Below are 24,859 nucleotides of genomic sequence, written 5' to 3'. Positions count from 1 at the left end.
CATTAGAATTCAATGGATCTTGGAAAAATCAGAAAAAATTGAAGTGAAAAATTATAACAGAAACCAGGGGGAAACACAGGATGGAAGATATAAGGATCGGACAAAGCTCTTTGCTTCTGAGATTAATAAAGGCAACATGTCTCTGCTTCTGAGGAGTATAAGTCTCTTTGACCAGGGACTCTACACTTGTAGGATCTACCTTGATGATTGGTATGATAAGGTGGCGGTTCAGTTGGTTTTAACAGGTGAGATTATTGTGTATGTTCTTAAAATAAATAACATTAGAATGCAAAGGATGGTATTACAATTACAATATTTAACCTTAACCCTTTCATAATAACTTCATCAATCTCAAACCATATAACATCAAACTGCACACCTATGTTGCACCAAACTACAAAGACAGTGCACATTTTAGTATCCTTACATTTCTTTTGTCCTTTTTTAAAAATCTTCTTTAATTCGATGGAAAATGCCTTTTACTCCTTAAAAATAAAAATGTATTGAAGCTTTCATAAATGGGTTCCATGGCTCTTTACCTCACCTCAAAAGGAATAAGTGGATAGAGATCAATGGGTGATTGATTAATGATAGAAATTCAATTATAGGTGGCTAGCAAACAAGAAACTGTTACCTGGGATTGGATGGTCAGTTTCCAGTGTTGTCTTTATTACTTTTATTAATTGTAGTACTATTAAATTAATATTTATTACATTATTTTCATATAACAAATATTTCATATATATAAGAGAAGATAAAGATTCCATGAAAAATGACATTCACCAAATAAAATACTTGCAGTGTTGAGTATTATATATTTATCTCATATTTAGGCATCTGTCAATCATATATATATATATGTTGTATTTGTACTGATAAATAAATAAAGGGAGACTAGTATAGATCTATTTCGAGCTAATTAGCTCTCATCAGCTAGCCATACCCTTACTGGGATTTGAGCCTGAGCTGTATTATATCTTAGACAGGAGTCTTAGCCACTAAGCCACAGGCTCGCCTCCTTATCAGTTGAGCCAGGGAAATAGGTATGTATTTCTGTTACAACCCCTGGTATGCCTAAATATGGGAGGAAGGTCACTACTCCCTCTTTCTGTCCTTCGGCTTATCACAGAAGACCACGCAGGCAGAAAACCATATTTTTATTTTTAATGTTGCCTTTTTATATTTGTGTTGTATTTTGTACTGAACTATTACTATTTTGTACTGTTGTAACACAAATACATACCTATTTCCCTGGTTCAACTGATAAGGAACAGAGCCCGTGGCTTAGTGGCTAAGACTCCTGCCTAAGATATATACAGCCGGGGTTCAAATCCCAGTAAGGGTATGGCTAGCTGATGAGAGCTAATTAGCTCGAAATAGATCTATACTAGTCTCCCTTTATTTATTTATCAGTACAAAATACAACACACACACACACACACACACACACACATTATATATATATAATATTATATATATATTATATTATATATATAATATAATTATATATATAAAACCAGCATATATATATGCTGGTTTTGTTGTATTCGGGTCTTTTCCCGTGTAAGGTTGAGACACGGGAAAAGACCCGAATACAACAAAACCAGCATACCTACACCCGTGAAAATCTACGAAAACAAATATATATATATATATATATATAATGTATGTGTGTGTGTTGTATTTTGCATATATATATATATATATGTATATGCAAATATATATATATATATTTACATATATATATATATATATATATATATATATATATATATATATATATATATATATATATATATATATATATATATATATATATATATATATATATATATATATATATATATATATATATATATATATATATATATATATATATATATATATATATATATATATATATATATATATATATATATATATATATGCTGGTTTTGTTGTATTCGGGTCTTTTCCCGTGTAAGGTTGAGATTGTCTTTGCAACGTTTCGGCAGGATCTCACCTGCCATCTTCAAGCGTGGGCTCAAAATGTGGGCTTAAAATGGGAACGGAGCTGCCATCTTTCTGTAAGTCTTGGTGGGAGGGGATGGGGTGCTGGCTTTGTTTCAGTAAGTGGAATGATTGGTTGTGTGGTTGTATCATGATTGGTAGATTGGTGCTGATTGGTGCAGGTTGTGTGTGCATTGTTGTTTTGTATTTTAACGGCTTGGGTGGTGGGTGGTGTTCGTTTATTGGCTAGGGCTGGTTTCCAGATGTTTGGTAGGCGGGAGGTATCATCACGTTTGTTCATGCTGTGGGGGTGTTTCTCTATTTCGATGGCTTCCATGATTATTCTCTTGTGGAGGTGTTCTGTTTTGGAGATTAACCTGGCTCCTTCAAGGTTGATTTCGTGTCCTGTAGCTTTAAGGTGCTGGAAAAGGGAAGAAGTTTTTTCTTTTTTTCTTACTGCATTTTTGTGTTCTGTGATGCGTGCATTTATTCTCCTGTTTGTTTGTCCTATGTATATTGCTGGGCAGATTTTGCATGGTATTTCGTAGACTCCTTGGTTTTCTAGCTGGATTTTGTCTTTGGGGTTTCTTAAGATGTTGGCTATTTTTTGGTCAGTGGTGAAGGCTGTCCTGATATTGTGCTTGTGGAGAATTTTGCTGATTTTATCTGTGGTGCCTTTGATGTAAGGGAGGAGGGCGATGCCATTTTCCTGTTCTGTATCTTGGTTTTTTGGGGGAGTCTCCTTTTGGATTAGGTTGGTGATTGTTTTTCTTTGGAATCCTTTGGAGATTAATACATTTGTGAGTTTGTGTAATTCAGTTTTACATACATACATACATACATACATACATACATACATACATATATATATATATATATATATATATATATATATGATTTTTAGTGTCCTGCAAACAATAAAACAAATACAAGCACACACTCAATGAGAAAAACAATTTAAAAACAAAAAAAAATATTTTTAAAAATGTAAAATCTATCATAAAACACGTAAAATTCCTCTTTCTTTAAAAATGGCATTAAAGTCAGACATATATAGGCTGTATTAGTTTTAAAATTCATGGTTGGTGATTACTAAATATTTTGCCATTATACCTCCCTTTAATATAATCTTAATATAGACACCTACCATAAAAAATCCAAACACCAAAATGAACACAAATGAACAATGAAAATAATAGAATGAAAATTTGTATAATGAGCTTTTTTTTTTTTTTGTAGCAATCCAATTGCAAGGTTCTTCACGCTTCCCCTAGACTTGGCAGCCCTAGGGAGCTATATCTCATAGTTTTGAAAATTCTAGTTCATACAGATTTTCTATGACAGTAAAAATTTAACACATTATTTTTCTGCAGCAAATGGAGGAGATCCCACTATTGCCTTGGTAGATTACAAGGGCCAAGGTATTGGACTTGCCTGCACCTCAGAGGGGTGGTACCCAAGACCACAGGCTCTCTGGCTAGACAGCAAAGGAAAAATCTGGACGGAGAATTCAGCCATATCAGATACAAAGGTCGTGACAGGAATTTTTCAGGTTTTTGGTTCCCTTATATTACAGCCAGGAGGCGATAGTGAAGTCTCCTGCAAAATCATCAACAACCTGGTAAGGAATGAGAGAGAATCCCGAATCTTCATTTCTGGTAAGTAAGGATGGATCAGGTAGAGCTACTTTGAAAAATACTGTTAGAGAATTAGATATATTATTATTAATTGAGTTTTTTTTAAAGTACTTCAATATCTACTTGTCAGAATAGTAAACAGTAAAAAGGAAATGATATAGTATCTTGGAAAATGGATAATGCCAACCAGTGGTGGGATTCCAAAATGTTCACTACTGGTTCGGTGGGCGTGGCTAGGTGGGGGGCATATGACTGAGTGGGCAATACCAACATGATATCACTCACACCCACTCAGTCGCATGCCCCCCACTTAGCCACACCCACAGGAAAAGATGGGAAAAGTTTTAGGATTTTTTCTATCTATCCCTGCCCTCCCTTCACTAGTCACCCCTGTTTCCCTGCTTCCTCCCGCACCATTGCCTCTTTGGTTGTTTACCTTCCATGATGGCTGGTACAGTCTGGAAGGCAAGCTGACCGGAGTTTTCAGCAGCCCCCAGCCAGCCACTGCTGCTGGGAAGCCGCTGGCTGACAAAGAGCCACCGCCTCTTTGCATACCAACTCTCAAAGAGGCTGGCGGCTGGCTGCAGCTGCTTAAAAGTCCTCCAGTTGGCAAAAAAGCATCTGCCATTGCCGCTATCTTCTTTGCGCATGCATGTGGACTTGCAAGGCAATGGGATGTGCATATGCAAATAAGATGGTGCCGATGGCAGTCGCTTTTTCACCAACTAGGGGACTTTTCAGTTGCCTGCGGCCAGCCGCCAGCCTTTTTGAGAGCCAGTATGCAAAGAGGCTGTGCAAGTGAGCAGCGATCAGACGAGTGGGGTATTAACTGGTGACAGAGGGAACTGTTCAGAGGTGTGGCCAGCCAGCCATCACTACCTGTTTGCCAAACTAGGCAAAATTTCTGCCACCAGTTCAGACGAACCGGTGTGAACTGGCTGAATACCACCTCTGATGCCAACTGGCATGCACCTTCTTCAGCCGTGTCCTATATTTTGGGGCAGGAAGATCAGTAAAGAATTGGAAAATGCAGAGAGAGAAAACTAACAGTTTACTGGCACCCTTTCAAATGCTTCAGAACAAGCATATAGCAATGTACAGGATAGAGGGAATGACCTTCAAGGAGATCAAAAAGAGCAACTACCAAAGCAACAGTCAGATAAAAGGGTTCTGAGTCCAGATCAAGAAAGTAATAAAAGTAACAATCTCAGTCAAGCAGAAGTAAAGTTTTTGTTACTTTAATAAAAATAAAATTTATTTCTTAGCCGCACCCTCTCCCGAAGGACTCGGGGCGGCGTACAGTAAAAAAACACATAAAATACAATATGGACAATACACACACAAAATAAACGAATACGTGTACATGGAGGAGGTAGGCAGATGAATAAAGACAATTAAAAACACAATTTAAAATCCCCTAATAAAATTCCAAAAACCACAAAAATTAAAAAACCCGTCAGGAGCAGAGTGAACGAACTATGGTTGAGCCAGGCCAGCTACTTGGAATAGGTGGGTCTTGAGCTTTATCCGGAAGGAGCGGAGGTCAGAGGTGGTCCTAATATCCGGGGGAAGGTCATTCCACAGGGCTGGGCCCGCTACAGAGAAGGCTCTGCTCCTAGACGCCGCCCCCCGACATTGTCTGGTGGACGGCACCTGGAGGAGTCCCTCTCTGTGCGAGCGAATTGGTCGCAGGGATGTATGGGGCAGGATACGATCCCGCAAGTAGCTAGGTCCTGAGCCATGGAGCGCTTTAAAGATCGTTATCAAGACCTTGAAACGCACCCGGTAGACCACAGGGAGCCAGTGCAGCTCACGCAGGAAAGGTGTCACATGGGAGTACCTTGTACTCCCCATAATTACCCGCGCGGCCGCGTTCTGGACCAACTGTAGTCTCCGAGTGCATTTCAAGGGAAGCCCCATGTAGAGAGCGTTACAGTAGTCCAGGCGAGACATCACCAGCGCATGAGTGACTGTGCGCAAGGCATCCCGGTCCAATAGGGGGCGCAATTGGCGCACCAGGCGAACCTGGTGGAACGCTCCCCTTGCCACGGCCATCACATGGTCATCCATGGACAGCCGAGCATCCAGGAGGACGCCCAAATTACGCGCCCGCTCCACCGGGGCAAGTTGTACGCCCCCAATGGCCAGAGATGGAATTAACTGGTTGAACCGGGGGGGCGGAACCCACAGCCACTCCGTCTTGGAGGGGTTGAGCTTGAGTCGGTTGTCATACTATAACTTTACAGTGCAAATATTGACCTACACGGAATTGGCTTCCCAATGTGATCTACCTTCAAGGCCTGATACATAGTGAATACTAGAAGGGTACTGCCAGTGAGATCATTGTCTTATCCAACATCTGTAATGATGTCATTGGCAACACTCCATCTTCTCTGCTGCCATCTTCTCCAGCAGGACATGTTGGAGCAGCATTATTTGTTAAGTTTCAAATCATTTTGGCAAATCTGTCTCCAGTTGGGGACAATCATGGGAGAAAAGAACCAAATCAGCTTGTTGAACACTGGGAAAATATTGAGTAAACATTTTTTTTCCTTTTGGCAATTTTGAATTTATTCTGGAGAAAACATCAGCTAAATAAGATTGCAATCTGTCTTTCAGATGTTTTTTATCCAACTACTTCCTCTTGGATTGGACCTTTTGTGTTAATTTTGGTGCTTTTCATTTGTATCATTACTTTTGCGGCATACAAATTGATCAGTGAGTATTTTAAATACATTACTGGGTTATCTTGTGAATTATGTCTACAGGAAATTCCTCTTTTTCTATGTTTTTCATAAGAGTGTGGCACTTGGCAGAATAAAGAAAGGTACTTAGTTACATTGTACATACTAGTTTGATTTGTCTCTATAACACAAGGTGTACTTTGATCTAATTATATTATCTTAATAATAAATTGTAGATTTATTGAATGAGTCATTTCCCCAACATGGAGTAGGTAGTTCATGAAAACATAGTAGAAAATGCTTCTTCTCCTCCAACATCTTGATGAAGAATATTCAGCCAAACAGAATATGCTCTTTCTTTGACAGAAAAAGGTAGAAGGTCAGGTTCTGACAATTTATACAGGGTTGACCAATGCAAATACTTTATCCCCTATATTCCAACTCAAGCTGGCTGCATTTCTATCACATTGATTTCTCTGGATCTGAAGGAGGAATTTTAAAAGTTTCCTCTGCAAAATAATCAGAGAGAGGGTGTTATCAAAAAGAGAAGGGCACTTTGATCTCTGACAAATTTCAATTTATTTCCGCACTTTGTTTCAGAGAACTTCCAAGAAGATTCAAAATTTGGTAAGTAATGGTCAGTCGTGTATTTTATATTATAAAAGTTCTTGAAATTATGTAGATATATTATTAAAATTGAAAGCAATACCTGTAATTTGCTGTAACAAGAGGGTAAGAGGAAGAAAGAGCCTGAGCAACAATATCATCACTGTAATAAAGGTGAGATGTGTTTTCCTTTACCTCTGCAAATTTAGAGTTTTCAAAGGTTGGATACATTCCTATAAGAAGGAAATATGTAACACTATCTTCATCATCATCAAGTCTTAGTGTTCGAGGAAAGGAGTGTCAAAATACAAAAATTGACTCCCTAGAAAATGTTTACTACTAAATGGAAATAAAACAATTTGTGCAATAATAAAATGAACATGGCTTTTTCAACTTCATCCACACTGATTTCTCTTTCTGGAAATAGCATATTGAAAGTAATGTAGTCTAGTCTTAAATGAATAATTACTACATTAATTTTTACAGAAAAAGAAATAAATGAAATGAAAAATGGTAAGTACTTTTTTAAAAAAATTAATATATTTTATCATCGTATTCATACCTGTCCTTTTTAAAGAGATGTTTGTGATAGTAGTGCACCTTTCCTGTCAGCTTATGTGTAGCATTTGAGTTTACTTTAAAAAAATGAAAAATGTTCAGCTGGAGCAGCAGTAAATATCTGACTACAGGAATAAAAATAAATACATATTATTTTTAAACTTATTGAAGGAAAATACAGAACTAATTTTACTGAAATTCAAAATAATACTAGAGAAATCTTCTCAAATGCAAAATAGCAATGCTTTCAGGTCATAACTGAGAAGGCTTTTCCAATTTACAAATGAGCTCTATTCAGTTTCAGATTTATTTACTAAGGTTAGTTTTAGTGATTAATTATCAAGGAAAAATGAAAGGCAGCTCTGACACTAGTGAAGTAGATCAGCTGATTAACCACTTTTTGTTTAGTAATTAGGCACATTTTCAGGGCAGGGAGCAGAAACTCCTCTTTTTTTGTACTCTAAGGCTGGGATGGCGAACCTATGCCTCGCATGCCAGAGGTGGCAGGGAAAGTCCTTTTTGGGGACACAGTTGCCATCATCAGCTGCTCTTCTGGTTTAAAAAAACAGGCCATTCGTGGGCCATTTGTGGGCCTTTGGGGGGCTGTTTTTCAGGGCATTTTCAGGCTGTATTTTGGGTTGTTTTCAGGCCAAAAAAATGACCTGAAAATTGCCAAAAGTCCAGCGTGAAAATGCCCTGAAAAAATACCCTGAAAACACCCAAAAATGGCCTGAAAACAGTCTAAAAAACAGCCAAAAACAAGCATGCATGCACTGGCCAGCTGGTCTTCGGGTTTCCAATATATACATATGTACACACATGCATGCACATTCCGGTTTTGGCACTCAGTGTCGAAAAGGTTTGCCATCACTGCCCTAAGGCATACATTATCTACATTAAGCAACTTCTATCCTGTGCTGGATAGCTGATATCAGCTTGATTCTCAATTGGCTTAAAGACAATTCTTTCTGGACAGAATTGGGCAACAGCTTTCAATTTTTTTAGTTTGGATCGTTGTCTACCAGAATAATAGAATTGGAAGAGACTTAGAAGTCTTCTTGTCCCTGCTCAGGTAGAAAACTCGATACCATTTCAGACAAATGGTTGTCCAATCTCTTCTTAAAGACTTCCAATGTTGGAGCATTCACAACTTCTGGAACCAAGTTGTTCCACTGATTAATTGTTCTAATTATCAGGAAATTTCTCTTTAGTTCTAGGTTGCTTCTCTCCTTGATTAATTTTCATCCATTGCTCTTTGTCCTGTCTTCAGATGCTTTGGAGAATAGCTTGATCTTGACTCTATCCCTCTGTTTGTGTAGCCTACAACTGTGTTGGCTTTCTTTGGCACCTGCAGCATACTGCTGACTCATATTTAAATGAGTGTCCATTAGGACTCCAGGATCCCTCTCACAGTTACTACTATTGAGCCAGGTATCATTTATACTGTACTTGTGTATTGTTTTTTCTTGCCTAAATATAGAATCTTACTTTTTTAACACTGAATTTCATTTTGTTAGATAGCATTAGTGTTCAAGTCTTTGATCCTTCTGTATCTTAAGCCTAACTTCTGGAGTATTCCTGCTAACTTGCTATCATCTGCAAATTTGATGATTTCCCATCTATCCCCTCATGCAAATTATTGATGAAGATGTTAAAGAGTACAGGGTCAAAAACAGAGCCTTGGGGTACCCCAGTCCATACTTCCCTCCATATAGATGCAGTTCCAATGTAAGGATTAATGTTGAGTGCAATTGGTCAGCCAGTTACAAATCCATCTGGTGGTGATGCTGCCTAACCCACATCTTTTCAAGTAGTAGGTTGTAGTCTATTTTATCAAATGCCTTACTGAAGTCCAAATAAATAATATCCACAGCATTTCTCTAGTCCACTAATTTTGTCACTTTGTCAAAAATGCAATATGATTTGATCTGACAGGATCTGTTTTTGACAAACCCATGTTGGCTTTTGGTTATGACTTTGTTTGCCTCTATGTGTTTGCTGATTCGTTGTTGATTATCTTTTTCAGAATCCTCCCAGGTATTGAGTTTAGGCTGAAAGGTCTGTAACTTCCTGGATCTATTTTTTTTTTCCTTTTATGAAGATGGGAATCACATCAGCTCTTTTCCGGTCCTCTGGTAGTTTCTCAGTGCTTCAGAATCTTTGAAATATAGTTCAGTGGTTCTGAGATCACATCTGCCAGTTACTACAGAAACTTGGGGTGCAATCCATCTGGTCCTGGTGATTTGAACTCATTTAGGATGGACAGGTGCTCTCTTATCATGTTCTTGCCTATTTTAACTTGTATTCCTAATATGTTTTTATGATACTGTTTTTGATAGGTTGGACAGTTTTTTTTTTCCTTTTGTGTAAACACAGATGCAAAAAAACAAGTTAAGCAGTTCTGCTTTTTCCCTGTTGCTTGTCACCTTCTTGCCACTTTCTCCCATTAATAGACTAATCATTTCCTTAACTTTTTTCTTGTTTTTTACACATTGGAAGAAGCTCTTTTTGTTATTTTTTACTTTTGTCTCAAACCTTAGTTCATTTTGAGCCTTAGCTTTCTTCATTTCATCCTTGCAGGCTTGGACTATTTGCTGATATTCTGCCTTAGTTATGTGCCCCTCTTTCCACTTTTTGTACTTGTCCTTTTTGTCATTTGTTTTATCCTTTTCTTGAGACACGTTATTTTTCTTCATCATTGGTATTGTGTTAGAGGTGGCTTTTATAATCCCATTTTTCAAAGTTTCCCAAGCTTCTTGGATTGTTTTCCCCTTGTTGATTCTCATCTATGGAATCCTTCCCAAGCTCTCTTTAAGTTTTTTTTAAATTAGCTGTCCTAAAGTCCAAGACTCTTGTCTGACTTTGTTCTATTGCTCATGCTTGCATAATGTTGAATCGCCAATATTGCATGATCACTCCCCCCGCCCAAAGTTTGACACTTTGACACTTTCTATCATTTCATTTCTGTTAGTGAGAATTAAATCCAATATGGCTGATCCCCTTGTTCCCTTCTCTACTTTTTCGAAGACAAAGTTGTTTGCTAGGTTTGTCAGAAACCTGTTTGAACTTCCACTTAGTGCAGAGTTTGTCTCCCAGTTAATGTCAGGGAAGTCCCCCATGGCTATTGTAATGTGCTGCCTACATACCTTAGTTAACTGACTAGCAAAAAGTTCATCTATTTCCTCTGTTTAATTGGGGGACCTGTAGTATACACCTATGACAATGTCATCCCCCCCATTTTATATTGACCTAAATGCCTTCAAAACAGTTTTCATCATTGTTGTGCTGTTTCTATAGAACTGTTATTATTTTTTTATATAGTGCAACTCTACTTCCTCTTTTATTGGTCTGTTTCTTTTAAATAATTTAAATCCCCCTAGCTGCATATTCTATTTGTGGGGTTCATCCCACTAAGTTTCTATAATGTCAATAATACTATATCTGCCCTCATTTACTTGAATTTCTAATAAACTCTGTTTATATCTCATAACTTTGTGTGATGATGTATAGTCATTTGAGTCCTTTTTGACTGACCTTGTGTTTATTTTCTACATAACTTGTTTTGTGTCTGAGTTTCCCTACTTCCTTACCATCTGTTTGATTAGTGCACATAGTATTGCACACACTATCAAAAGCTTGATTTTTCTTGACAGCAAGGTTGATATTCTTACCCCAAAAACATTTATTTTATAAGTATGATAACCCTACTAATTTAAATTGCTGAAGACAGAAATGTTCTGTATCAATAAATTCTCTGTCCCCATCATTTACTTTAAATATTTGTCCAGAAAATACCTGAATTTAATGCCAAGTAATTCAGTCCCTTTCTTTGATGGATACAAACCATCTCTTTTGTATAGCTTTTCATTAGACATCATGACTAATATAACCAAAGCCTTCCACTTTACACTACTCCTGTAGCTACATCTTGAACAACTCTATATGCTTGCCTTTTCCTTTTTTTCTCCTTATATACAAGTAAAACCTCTAAAAAGGTAAGAGTACAGCCTATCCTGCTGAGTTCTTGTCCCAAACTCTGGAAATCATTCTGCACAGAGAATACATCTTTTTCAAGTGCCAAGATATGCAACAACACCACAGTTCTTACTAGCTTTCTTGAATCTTAACAATGCACCTCTTTTCTCTGATGCTAGTAGCATTAGGCAGATACCTTCAAAATATCCACATCCTTTCCTAATTTGACATCTCTTACAATTGAATTACCAACCAGAAGATGACTTCTCGTTAGATAACTTGCTTTTTTCACATGGCTGATGTGTAATACCTGATTCAGATTTTCCCCTATCCAAACCAACTTCTTTGTTTCAGACCATGATCTCCTGCTCATTTGAGTTATCTTCATCATCACAACCAGCTTGACCTAACACCTTAGTATCCCCTATTAAGGTCAGCTGGAGCACTATATCTATTATGCAGGGACACAGTGAAAGTTTTGTGCTTATGATTCTGGGCTCTCACCCTGCCAATTTCCACAGTTGTCCCTACTGCCCCTTTTCTGCAGGGTCTTTGTGGTAGAGGGGGCTGATAGTTGGGAAGCTCAATAGAACATAACAATTGAGTTGGACACCTAATTTCTGCCTGAAGAGCACAAATTAGAGACCCTAATTAAGCAATCTGTCCCTATAGAGTAGTAATTTGTTTACAAATAGGAAAGTATCTAATTTAATGAAAGATAGCTACAAAACAAGTATTGCACTGAATTAAGCCAGACATTCTAAAATAAAATTACAATCACAGATGCACTTACCAGGAATGTACTACTCCTCTTTTAGATTTTCAGTTATATGATTCAGCTGCTGCCTTGCTCCATTAGACTTTGTCTCAATCCCCCTGAACTGAGGGGGAGGTAGCAGCTCTACCCAGCAGCCATTGGTAAATCCAAATGCAGTGCAGATGCAATCAGCAGCTTAGCTACCATGTTCTCCCACTGATAATTCTCCACTTGTGGGAGATTTTTCAGCCTTCTGTACTGGGAATGCAGTTGCCAGTGGTTGATAGGTTAATAAACTCAGGTAGCAGAGACAAGGTTGCTAGTCTGAAATGCTGAAAAATCCTGAAATTTTTAAAAATAGCACTTATAAATAGCACTTTATATGTCACTTTACTGTGCTTTTACAGGCCTCTCTAAGTACAGAGCCAGCAGTGGTCAAAGTTGCTCAATTTTTTAAAAGTTTGTATTTTTTTTTCTAGTACAGAAAGATTTGAGTCCCTTGAGAATATTGGGAATATTTTTGGACTTTCTAGTATTGTCATATTGTTTTATTAAATATGCAGATTATAACTTTAGACACTATTGTAGACAGAGAGAAACAAAGTAATACACATTCTAAATAACAAAAACAAATATCAATTTGGACCATACCTACAGATCCAATTTCAATCTTGTTACTGAATTTACAGCTTCAGGGAATTTAGCAATTTTTTGTATAAATTATTGGTATTGCTAGTATAAGTAGTTTTCCTTTGTTCTGTTTTCTTTGATTTAAAATAAGCACATTTGTTTTAATAAATGAGAGGATATCATATCGTATCATAGACAAAACATCTTCCAGTTTTAGTGGACCTGCAAATGTGGGGAACAGCCACTTGGAAACCTATTTATTCATTTATTTATTTTCTTCTCCTAGTTATGAACACCAAGCTTTCAATTAAAAAAGATCCTACAAGGGTTCAAATTTAAACTTTTGTATCTAATATCTTCTTCCTATCTACTATCTCGTTCACATCTACTAATCAAAGGGCTTGATAATCTACTAAGCAAAATGCTTATTCTAATTTTATTGCTTCTAAAAGGAGATATAGAATCTATTGGGACTAAGTGATAAGTATGGTTCAATTTGAACTGGTAGCCCTTTACAAAGTGGCTCATGACATACTGAAATTAACATTTAGCCAACTGAAAACCCTGAGCAAAAAGACATAGGAGCAATACAGGGAAGAAATGTTTACTTTTGAAACAAAGCTAGGAAAATATGCATAGTTTTTAGAGGGAATGCTATATCAATAGAGGATGAGCTCATCCATTTCAGCTGCCCAGAAAGGATTTCTAGTAAATTCTATCACTGGGGCAAGAGGTAAGTCTTCTTCCTTCACTTATCAGTGATAAAGAAACATCCAAGAACCAAGAATAACAGAAATATTTCATTGTCTTTTATATCTTTAGAAAAATGAAATAGAAGTACTAAGGCTGAGAAAAGAAGAAAAAGTCACAAACCTGCTGAAAGAGCACATTCAATGCAAAGTGTATAGGGAGATTCAGTCAAAAATTGAAAGAAAACTATGACCTTGTACATTGAAGGGAACCTACTGTATCCATTTGGCCATATTTATCTTAAATATCATCAAAGTGATTTGTATTCAATTTATCAGATTGCTTAGCTCTATTCAGAAACATTGCATCATCTTAAGGAGCCCTAGTATAGCAGGAAGCAAACTTGTTCATGAATAATTCATTTTGTACACTTTGGCTTTAATAATGAAATGATTTTATCCAAAAGGTCAAATAGAAGGATGGATCCTTTTCCTGCTTTGGGAAAAGGTGGGGGGAGGGGTTATCTATCCCAAGTACATATAAATATTAAAATGGCATAACTAAAGGAACATTTTATTAACATGTTTTATCTTATAACATTTCATTATTATTCTTTTCAGAACGAGATAAGACCAATAGTGATATTGGTAAGATTGGAATGTTTTCCTTCCTCTTATTTCCTTTATACATGTGGATAGTGTTCTCTGCTATGCTTGGAAGAGTCTGATAATATTTTTTTAATTAAAAAAAACCCTCCTGAATCAGGAGTCAAACTTCAGATTCATTTCAAATTGCACTTTTACCATTACATTTTAAGTGTTCTGGAAGTGTGTGTGTGTGTGTGTGTGTGTGTGTGTCAGTGGTGGGATTCAAATTGTTTTACTACTGGTTCTGTGGGTGTGGCTTGGTGGGTGTGACATGGCTTGGTGGGCATGGTTTGTGGGCGTGGCAGGGGAAGGATACTGTAAAATCTCAATTCGCTCCCCATTCCAGGGGAAGGTTACTGCAAAATCTCAATTTCCACCCAATCAGCTGGGACTCAGAAGGCAGAGAATAGATGGGGGTGGGGCCAGTCAGAGGTGATATTTACCGGTTCTCCGAACTACTCAAAATTTCCACTATTGGTTCTCCAGAACTGGTTAGAACCTGCTGAATATCACTTCTGGTGTGTGTGAGAGAGAGAGAGAGAGAAACAGACAGACAGACAGACAGACAGACAGACAGACCGACCAGGTTTCAGCAGCAGCAGATTCCACTATTACAAATCATGCAATTGAAATCTATTAACCTACTATGGTATTGTTTTCATGTGAGTTGACCCTTTCTGTTCATACCAGACTAATTTAGACTAATAAGATTTCAATGATGTACAATAATTTTGAAATATTTGCATTTTCAAATTCTTCCCTTCCTGAAAATGGATAGGATCACTGACATTTCTTGATAATTAACACATTTTTACCTATTATCAAATGATTGCTGACAATTACACCTTATCAGAGAGGTTAGTTATAACAATAACAGCAAAATTTCTTATATATGTAATCTTTGTTGCAGAAATTGACCAGAAGATATATGAAGGAGGTTAGTATTCTTTTAAATAAGGAGTAATCAAAGAATGGTTTATATATTCATGAAACTTGAACCTTTCTTAATGAGTCATGCTTACTACCATTATTAAACAGCTATCCTTTCAAGTAGGGACACGGGGCTCAGTGGCTAAGACTAAGATAATCAATCAAAAAGGTTCAGCAATTCGAATCCCTAGTGCCGCGTAATGGAGTGAGTTCCTTTTATTTTTCCCAGCTTCTGCCGACCTAGCAGTTTGAAAGCATGTAAAAATGCAAGTAGAAAAAACAGGAGCCACCTTTGGTGGGGAGTCAACAGTGTTCTGTGCACCTTCATGTTAAGTCATGCCAGCCACATGACCAGAGTCGGGAACAACGTGCACATATATGCAAGGGGAACCTTTACCTTTTTATCCTTTAAAATACTTATGGGAAATGGAAATGTAAAAGTATTCTTGTCCAGTTGTCCAGAAGATTCTACTCTTATTTCAATGTCATTTGTTGGGCTAACCTTGATTCAACTATTTATTTATTATTTATTATTTATTTCTTAGATTTTTAGACCGCCCCTCTCCCAAAAAGGGACTCGGGGCGGTGTACAGTCAATATAATAAAATCAGTCATAATAATTAAATACATTTAAACTACATTTAAGATACATTTGGAGGGGGAGATAGGCTGTACTAAGAAATAAATAATTCTAATCTTAAAACATCACAATTAAAACCCCAAACCCTAAAATAAAATAAATCCCTGGGAGGTAAAACTAAGAAAGTGCCAGGCCAGCTGATTGAAACAGGTGAGTCTTTAACTTTTGCCGGAAGGAACGGAGGTCGGTGGTAGTTCGAATGTCTGGAGGGAGGTCATTCCAGAGGGTTGGGCCCATCACAGAGAAGGATCTACTCCTAGGTGTCGCCCGCTGGCATTGCCTAGCAGACGGCATCAGGAGGAGCCCCTCTCTGTGTGAGCGGATAGGTCGCAGGGACGTGTGTGGTAGGATGCGATCCTGCAGGTAACTAGGTCCTCTGCCATGGAGCGCTTTAAAGATGGTGATCAATACCTTGAAACGCACCCGAAAGGCCACAGGTAGCCAGTGCAGCTCGCGCAGGAGAGGTGTTACGTGGGAGTAACGTGTACTTCCCATAATAACCCGCGCGGCTGCGTTCTGAACTAGCTGCAGTCTCCGGATGCGTCCCAAGGGAAGCCCCATGTAGAGGGCATTGCAGTAGTCCAGGCGAGACGTCACCAGCGCATGAGTGACCGTACGCAGGGCACTCCGGTCCAGTAGGGGGCGCAATTGGCGCACCAGGCGAACCTGGTGGAACGCCCCCCTTGCCACGGCTGCCACATGGTCCTCCATTGACAGCCGGGCATCAAGGAGGACGCCCAAATTGCGCGCCCGCTCCACAGGGGACAATTGTTCGCCCCCTATGGCCAGCGATGGAGTTAGCTGGCTGAACCGAGGTGCCGGTAACCACAGCCACTCGGTCTTGGAGGGGTTGAGTTTGAGTCTGTTGTCCCCCATCCAGACCCCGACGGCTTCCAAACACCGGGACATCACTTCGACAGCCTCGTTGGGGTGGTTTGGGGTTGAAATATACAGCTGAGTATCATCAGCGTAAAGATGGTACTCAACCCCAAAACCACGGATGATCTCACCCAGCGGCTTCACATATGCGTTGAACAGGAGAGGCGAGAGGACCGACCCCTGTGGCACCCCACAAGTGAGTGGCCTCAGGGACGATCTCTGCCCCCCTGTCAACACACATTGCTTCCGGTCGGAGAGGTAGGAGCCGAACCACCGCAAAACGGTGCCTCCGACTCCCATCCCCTCCAACCGGCGCAATAGGATACCATGGTCGATGGTATCAAAAGCCGCCGAGAGGTCTAATAGGACCAGGATAGAGGAGCAACCCCTATCTCTGGCCCTCCAGAGATCATCAACCAACGCGACCAAGGCTGTCTCAGTGCTGTGCCCGGGTCGGAAGCCGGACTGGCGTGGGTCTAGATAGTCGGATTCGTCTAGGTGTCGTGGGAGCTGCTGCGCCACCACATTCTCGACAACCTTCGCCAAGAAGGGGAGGTTGGAGACTGGACGATAGTTAGCTAGCTCCATTGGGTCGAGCGCAGGCCTCTTGAGCAAGGGTCTCACCACCGCCTCTTTCAAGGCGGTTGGTAAGTATCCCTCACTCAGTGAGGCGCTCACCAGGCCCAGGAGCCAGCCTCGTGTCACCTCCCAGGCTGCCAGTACCAGCCAGGAGGGGCACGGGTCCGTTAAACAAGTGGTGGGTCGCAGCCGTCCATGCAGCCTGTCCAAATCCTCGGGGGCAACAGAGTCAAACTCCTCCCAGAATGGTCTCTCAAGACTCGCTGTTGGCGGCTCGTCTGGTCCACTGACGGAGGTCCACCCGCTCCGGATCTGATCGATTTTGTCCTGAAGATATTCCCCAAACTCCTCTGCTCTACCCTGTAAGGGTGTCTCCCGCGCCCCCTGCGATAAAAGGGAGCGAGTCACCCTAAACAGGGCGGCAGGGCGGTTATCCACGGATGCAATAAGAGCAGCACAATGTCTACGTTTGGCCGCTCTTATTGCCACAAGGTAAGTCCGCAAATAGGCTCTTACCTGTGTTCGGTCAGATTCGGAGCGTGAGGATCTCCACCTGCTCTCTAGACGTCTCCTGTGGCGCTTCATCACCCTGAGCTCCTCAGTAAACCAAGGAGCCCGGGTGGGTCGATGCCGCAGGAGAGGTCGCAAAGGCGCAACCCGGTCCAAGGCCCCAGTCGTCGCCCTATTCCAGGCCGTCACTAGGTCCTCGGAACGGGAGCGGGACAAGGCTACAGGTATTGGCCCAAGCTCCGTCAGGAATCTATCAGATTCCATCAGGTGCCTGGGGCGGTACCAGTTTATAGAGTCTGGTTCCGCCTCCTCGCGGTGGGGGATAGCGCCAGGGAAGTCCAGCCAGAGGGATGAGTGGTCTGACCATGACAGGGGCGTGATAACTAAATCCCCTATTCCCAGATCACTCTAGCACTCTAGCAGAAAGTGATAAAGAAATGTAAAATTAATTTACGAATTTCCAACTATGTTAGGGAATTGAGCAGAGGTGTCCAAATGAAGTCAGAGACGTTGATATGAACTTGTAGTTTTATATAAATAAATATATTTACAGCAAATAATATAATCGGGCAAAGAGGAGCATTGTCAGGTAAATCAGCACAGCAGGAACATCATGGCGTAAATTACAGATCATTCAGGGCATACACAGGAAAAAGGTGGGGAAAAAGGGGAACTCCTCCTCCACATCCATAGCAACCAATCACAGCACAATTGCCTCATGCAGGAACCAGCAATCTACAACCAACCAACCAACCACATTCTGGCTCACTACACAATCCCTCTGCTCCAGCTATTAAATTTAAATATCTTAACAAACTATAGTAAAATCTGTTATACAGGCTTCCATTCAGTAAACATCAGATGAAATAATGAATGTTGATTTTTTTTCCATTTTATGTAATTTATGCTAATGTAAACATAATTTGTTAAGTTTGTATTCATTTTTATGCAAATTCTGTACATTTACATAACTGGCATACATTTGCATGATATACATAAAAGGGCACAATAAGCTATTATGGTATTACTTTATTTCTTTGTGAAAAAGTAAACATGTAATCTTCAAAATTATCCAAAAGGGGATAAATCATATATATATATATGTCTGTGTGTGTGTGTGTGTGTGTGTGTGTGTGTGTGTGTGTGTGTGTGTGTGTGTGTTACAACCCCTGGTATGCCCAAATATGGGAGGAAGCTCACTACTCCCCCTTTCTGTCCTTCAGCTCATTACAGAAGACCATGCAGGCAGAAAACCATATTTTTATTTTTAATGTTGCCTTTTTATATTTGTGTTGTATTTGTGCTGATAAATAAATAAAGGGAGACTAGTATTAGATCTATTTCAAGCTATTTAGCTCTCCCAGTAAGGGTATGGCTAGCTGATGAGAGCTTTAATAGCTTGAAATAGATCTATACTAGTCTCCCTTTATTTATTTATCAGCACAAATACAACAAATATATATTTAATGTTGCATATATATATATATATATATATATATATATATATATATATATATATATGTATGTATGTATGTATGTATGTATGTATGTATGTATGTATGTATGTATGTATGTATGTATGTATTTGTGTTACATATATATATATATTTGTTTTCGTAGATTTTCACGGGTGTAGGTATGCTAGTTTTGTTGTATTCGGGTCTTTTCCCGTGTAAGGTTGAGATTGTCTTTGCAACGTTTCGGCAAGATCTCATTTGCCATCTTCAAGCGTGGGCTTAAATTTTAAATATTGTTATTAATGTTTACTAAAAACTAAATGTCTTGTTTTACCCCTGTCTCACAATATTAGAACTCAAGGCCATTCTTTGAAGCAAATTATCAGATGATTAGAATCTATAAAAGAAAATATTTCTCTATGCAATTCATAGCAACCTGGTTTTTATGCTTCTGTTTCAATCTTTCCCATTTCGTATGTGTGTGTGTGTGTGTGTGCAGAGAGAAAGAGGGAGGGAGGGAAGGAGAGAGAATGAATCTTGTAAATGTTGATGAAGAATCCTGATGAACCTTGTAAAAATCCAGCATCTCATTGTGTGTATGTAAATATGTGAAATTTGGCATAGTTCATTTTATCAGGATGATTCTGAAAAAAATTAATCATATTCAAATTAACAAAGCAATAAAAGAATCAAAAGATAATTCAATGTCATCAGCTACCATTCCCCTTGATATCATCCAAAATTTCAACTGCTTTAAAAATATTACATCCCCAGAATTGGTAACTTGTTTTCTAAATGGAACAAAATCTTTCTTTGTTAATTTATCTCAATGATTCATTCTACTGATTTAAGCTATTGTTTTATAGCTATGGCTGAAATCCAAGAATATTCAGGTAAGAGAAAATTCACTATATACTTATGGTAAAGGGATCAAGGATTGAATTTGTGGGTGACAAGGAATTAGGATATAATCACAACTTCCTTTATGGTAATAGGTTAGAAATAGCTCTTTGTTAATTTATTTCTGATCTAATTTATGTTATTTAAGTCTATAGGTATATATAGCTCTATAACTTGTCCTTTTAAAAAAATAGCATGGCTAATTGAAATAATTTTCTATTCCAGAAAGATTATCAGAAGAACTGGGTAAGATAAATTATTTTTTAATAATTCCACAATAATCTAATCTAGAGCTGTGGCAAAGCAGTGTTTAGAATGCAGTACTGCAGGTTAGACTATTTCTGCTAATTGATGAATGCCAACAGTTGGGCAGTTCAAAACACAACGATTCAAGGTTGACTCAGACTTCCATCCTTCTGAAATCAGTAAAATGAGGGCCCAGATTGTTGGGGGCAATATACTGACACTGTAAACTGCTTAAAGAGGGCTGTGTAAAGCATTGTGAAGTGGTGTTCAATTCAATTCGATTCAAACCTTTATTGTCAGAGTACAACATGTGTACATTGAGATTGGCTGAGCCTTCCCCCAACACAATACAACTCACAGTGAAAGACAAAAAAATCCCTAGCACAGTGAATCCTACTAACAAACACCCAGTCCTATTGCACTATGTGAACTTATTGGACGTCGCGGTGGCCCCACAAGTCAGGTGTACTATGTTGCTGTAGTTATTGTTCATTCAGGAGGCTGACTGCCCATGGATAAAAACTGTTCTTCAGCCTGTATGTGCAGCTGCCTATGCTTCTATATCTCCTTCCAGATGGTAGGAGAATAAACAAGAGCTGACCAGGGTGTGAGTCATCCCTGAACATTTTCCTCACTCTTCTAAGGCAGGGAGCCCTAGCAATGTCGTCTAGTGGTATCAGGTTTTGTGCTGTACTCACCACTCTCTGTAATGTCTTTCAATCCATGGCAGCATACCACACCATAATGCAATAAGTGAGGATGCTTTCTATTATGGACCAGTAAAAGGTGGTCATCAGTTGTGGTTCCACTTTATTTATTTATTTTTTGCAAGACCCTAAGGAAGTGGAGTCTCGGTTGGGCCATTTGGGTCATATTGATTTTCCAGGTACAATTTTCACTGAGATGGACTTCCAGGAATTTAAAGAAGGAAACTCTCTCCACATATCCTCCCTCAATGTAAAGTCGAGCAGGTTCCTCTCTCTTCTTCCAGACGTTTGACACCATCTCCTTGGTCTTGCTGATATTCAAGCACCATGTGGAGAGTTTTTGAACCTCTCTCCTCTATGCTGTTTCATCTCTAATAAGACCCAATATGGTGGTATCATTTCCAAACTTAATGATCACAGTGGATGGCTCAGATGATACACAATCATGTATGTACATTGAATACAGGTAGGGACTGAGCACACAGCCCTGTAGGGGGCCAATGCTAAGCTTCAGGACAGTGGATATGACAGACCCAACCCTCACTGTTTGTGGCCAGTCCCTCAGAAAGTCTTTGATCCAGTCGCAGATGGAAGAGGGAAAATCCAAGTCAGTCAGTTTTTCAATAAAGATGCTCTGCAGAATGGTATTGACCTATAATCTATGAAAAGCATCCTGACATAGTTCCCGGTTTCTTCAGATGACTTGCTACAGAATGTAAAGCAGTAAATATGGCATCATCTGTTGACCTATTTCCACTGTAGACAAACTGATGTTTATAAACGTCTGGTGGGAGGCATATCCTAAGGTGTTGAAGAACCAATCTCAAAGCATTTCATTACTACAGACATTAGTGTGATAGGCCTGTAGTCATTTAGGCAGTTAATTGCTGTTTTCTTCGGGATTGGGACAATAGTGACTGCTTTCAAGCATGATGGAACATATATATATGTTGTATTTGTGCTGATAAATAAATAAAGGGAGACTAGTATAGATCTATTTCAAGCTATTTAGCTCTCATCAGCTAGCCATACCCTTACTGGGATTCGAACCAGGGCTGTATTGCATATTTGGCCGATGTAATTGCCACTAGGCCACAGGCTCTCTTCCTTATCAGCTAGGCCAGGGAAATAGGTATGTATTTGTTTTACAACCCCTGATATGCCCAAATATGGGAGGGAGCTCACTACTCCCCCTTTCTGTCATTCAGCTCATCACAGAGGACCATCCAGGCAGAAAACCATATTTTTATTTTTAATGTTGCCTTTTTATATTTGTGTTGTATTTGTGCTGATAAATAAATAAAGGGAGACTAGTATAGATCTATTTCAAGCTATTTAGCTCTCATCAGCTAGCCATACCCTTACTGGGAATCAAACCAGGGCTGTATTGCATATTAGGCCAATGTAATTGCCACTAAGCAGGCTGAGTTAATAGTAATAATAATGAGTATAACCATGGCATGGCAAAGTAGCAATAATGATGCATTTCATATCTGCCCCAAAATACCTACAAGCAAGAACTAATGTGACAAATAAATAAATAAATAAACAGTCATGGAACGTTAGAATTCAAACAGACAAACTCCTTCCAAATAACACTTAAGATTTTTACAACTGTTGATAAGAAAGAGAAACAAATCTGGATAATGGATATTGCAGTACCTGGAATAGAAAAGAAAGAACTGGAGAAATCACAAAAGGCAAAGACCTGAAAATAGAATTGAATGACTGTGCCAAAAGAAAGCAAAGGTGGTACCAACAGTAATAGGTGCCTTAATGCAATCCCAAAATATTTGGAGCACCACTTGAACGTCCAACAAGCCGGCCTGGCCTGAACAAAATGAAATAAATGCTTGATTTAATTGTTAATTTTAATCCAATTTTTAAAATGTTATTGTTTATACTAATTGGTTTGTTGGATACTTTATCTAATTTCTTTTTAACTTTTGTAATATGTGGGTTTTTTTAATATTGTACGCCACCCTGAGTCCTTTGGGAGAAGGGCGGCATATAAATCCAATAAACAGTAAACAGTCATAAGCATTGCAAAATCACAGTTTACATCCTGTGACAATATCTTTCATACCATAAACAACTCTACCTATCCCATGTCCTTAGGAAAGATTAAGATATTGCACGAAAATATCAAATCCAATCTAAACATCTGACTGACTGTGTGATCAACTATAATTAATTACTTTATGAGGCATGAAGTGTTCGTAAAATGATTGCCAAAATGTCAAAACTCAGTTTTGAATTAAAGCATAGTCCTCCTGAAATATCTCTAATCAAGTCAAATTGTCCAACAATTATGATGAGGTTTAAGCCAGTCTGGAATTTATTCTTTCAAGCCATTTCCTTTCTTTAAGATTTTCTTTTTCTTTCTTTCTTTTTTTCTTTCTTTCTTTTTTTAAGAATTTGAATGCCACATTACTGCAGAATAAATTTTAATATTGTTTATATACTTTACTATTGCCAGTTATTGATTTTGTTTTCTTTTTCTTTTTATAGTACTTAGAAGAGCTCAGAACCATGCAGGTAAGAAGTTGCCATAGATACTGGTATAAAATCCAGATTTATTGAGACTTGATTAAATGTATCCTAAAGTAATATCTGTCTCTATTTACAATCTCTCTACCAGCAGAAGAGAATAATGGAAATGTGATTGATCACATCCAAGTTACTTTCTGTGAAAATACTAGTGCATGAAAGTCTTGATACAGTTGGTGGCATTATGATCTTACTAATAAGAAGCATCATACATGCTTTTCATTAAAGATTAACTATGTTTTGGAACGCTTCAAAAAATGCTGCTGCATTAGCTCGTTTGATGCTTGTAGTTGTGAACAAAAAAAAATGCATCAGAGATGCAATTAAGCCATTTATAAAAACAAACGCTTGTGGTGAAGCTAACTAATGTATCTACTTTTATGAAAGCTATTTCTCTCTGTCACTGTTTTCTCCTTTTTATTTGTAGTTGCCATTTATTTGGATTCAGACTGCAAGCATCCATCCATCAGAATCAGCAATGACAACAAGAGAGCCACTCTTGGGGCTTTTGGAGAAGCAAAACCTGCTGTGGGTTCTCTAATGGTGGTGGGGAAAGAGGGTTATGTTTCTGGGAAGCACTACTGGGAGGTAGAGGTGGGAGAGAGGCTGGACTGGGAGCTGGGGGTGCTGACTCAGGCTCAAAGGGATAGAGCCAGAAAGGAGACATTTTCTGTGCCACTTGGAGAAGAACACTGGGCACTAAGAAGTGTCAGAGGAGATTTGTTTTCTAGTCAAAATAAGGAAAAGATAGAAAAAAAGAGTTTCCCTTATTCAAATATTGGCTTGTTTCTGGATCAAGAATCCAGAAAAATGTATTTCTATAGATCCTGCACGCAGACACCATTTCTTATAACCACCATTACCATTCGGTCAACTGAGAAATTGTACCCATTTTTAAATTTTGTTAAGTGTACCTTAGAGTATGCGCAAAATCCTTTATAAATTACCCATATGAAAATCCCATTTCTCTTTCAGTTTTTTTTAAAATAAGAACTTAATCAGATTTCTCTGAGAAGTATGTTTCCATACAGTACCAGAAATAATTAGTACCGTGTCAAAACTTCCAGAAAGATTCATCCAAGTGGATATTTTCTTCATTTATGGTAAAAAAAAAAGTATTGCATTATGTGTTCATATGTTCAGTAATACCCTGAAGCCTTTTAGGATAGCTAGAGCTCTTTTTGGGATCTTCCAGCCCAGTGGTGGGTTTCCAAAACTTTTAGAACCTATTTTGTAGGTGTGGCCTGTTTTGTGGGAGTGGCTTGGTGATCATGTGACCGGGTGGGAG

At 38.7% G+C, this 24,859-nt stretch overlaps 1 protein-coding gene across 1 annotated transcript; it reads left to right on the top strand.

Annotated features, from left to right (window-relative positions):
* Positions 1 to 136: 136 nt before the first annotated feature.
* LOC309401371 (butyrophilin subfamily 2 member A1-like) lies at positions 137 to 24,513 on the top strand (the record flags this gene model as incomplete). The annotated part of the gene is made up of 7 exons (XM_081970441.1): positions 137 to 245; positions 3,363 to 3,647; positions 4,705 to 4,815; positions 6,911 to 6,937; positions 14,147 to 14,173; positions 23,533 to 23,559; positions 23,999 to 24,513. The coding sequence occupies 7 exons, from the start codon at positions 137 to 139 to the stop codon at positions 24,511 to 24,513; spliced, it is 1,101 nt and encodes a 366-aa protein (XP_081826567.1).
* Positions 24,514 to 24,859: the final 346 nt, after the last annotated feature.

Source organism: Natrix helvetica, assembly GCF_964273705.1.
Source record: "Natrix helvetica genome assembly, chromosome: Z".
NCBI lineage: Eukaryota > Metazoa > Chordata > Lepidosauria > Squamata > Natricidae > Natrix > Natrix helvetica.
This window is presented reverse-complemented; position numbering and strand designations above follow the sequence as displayed.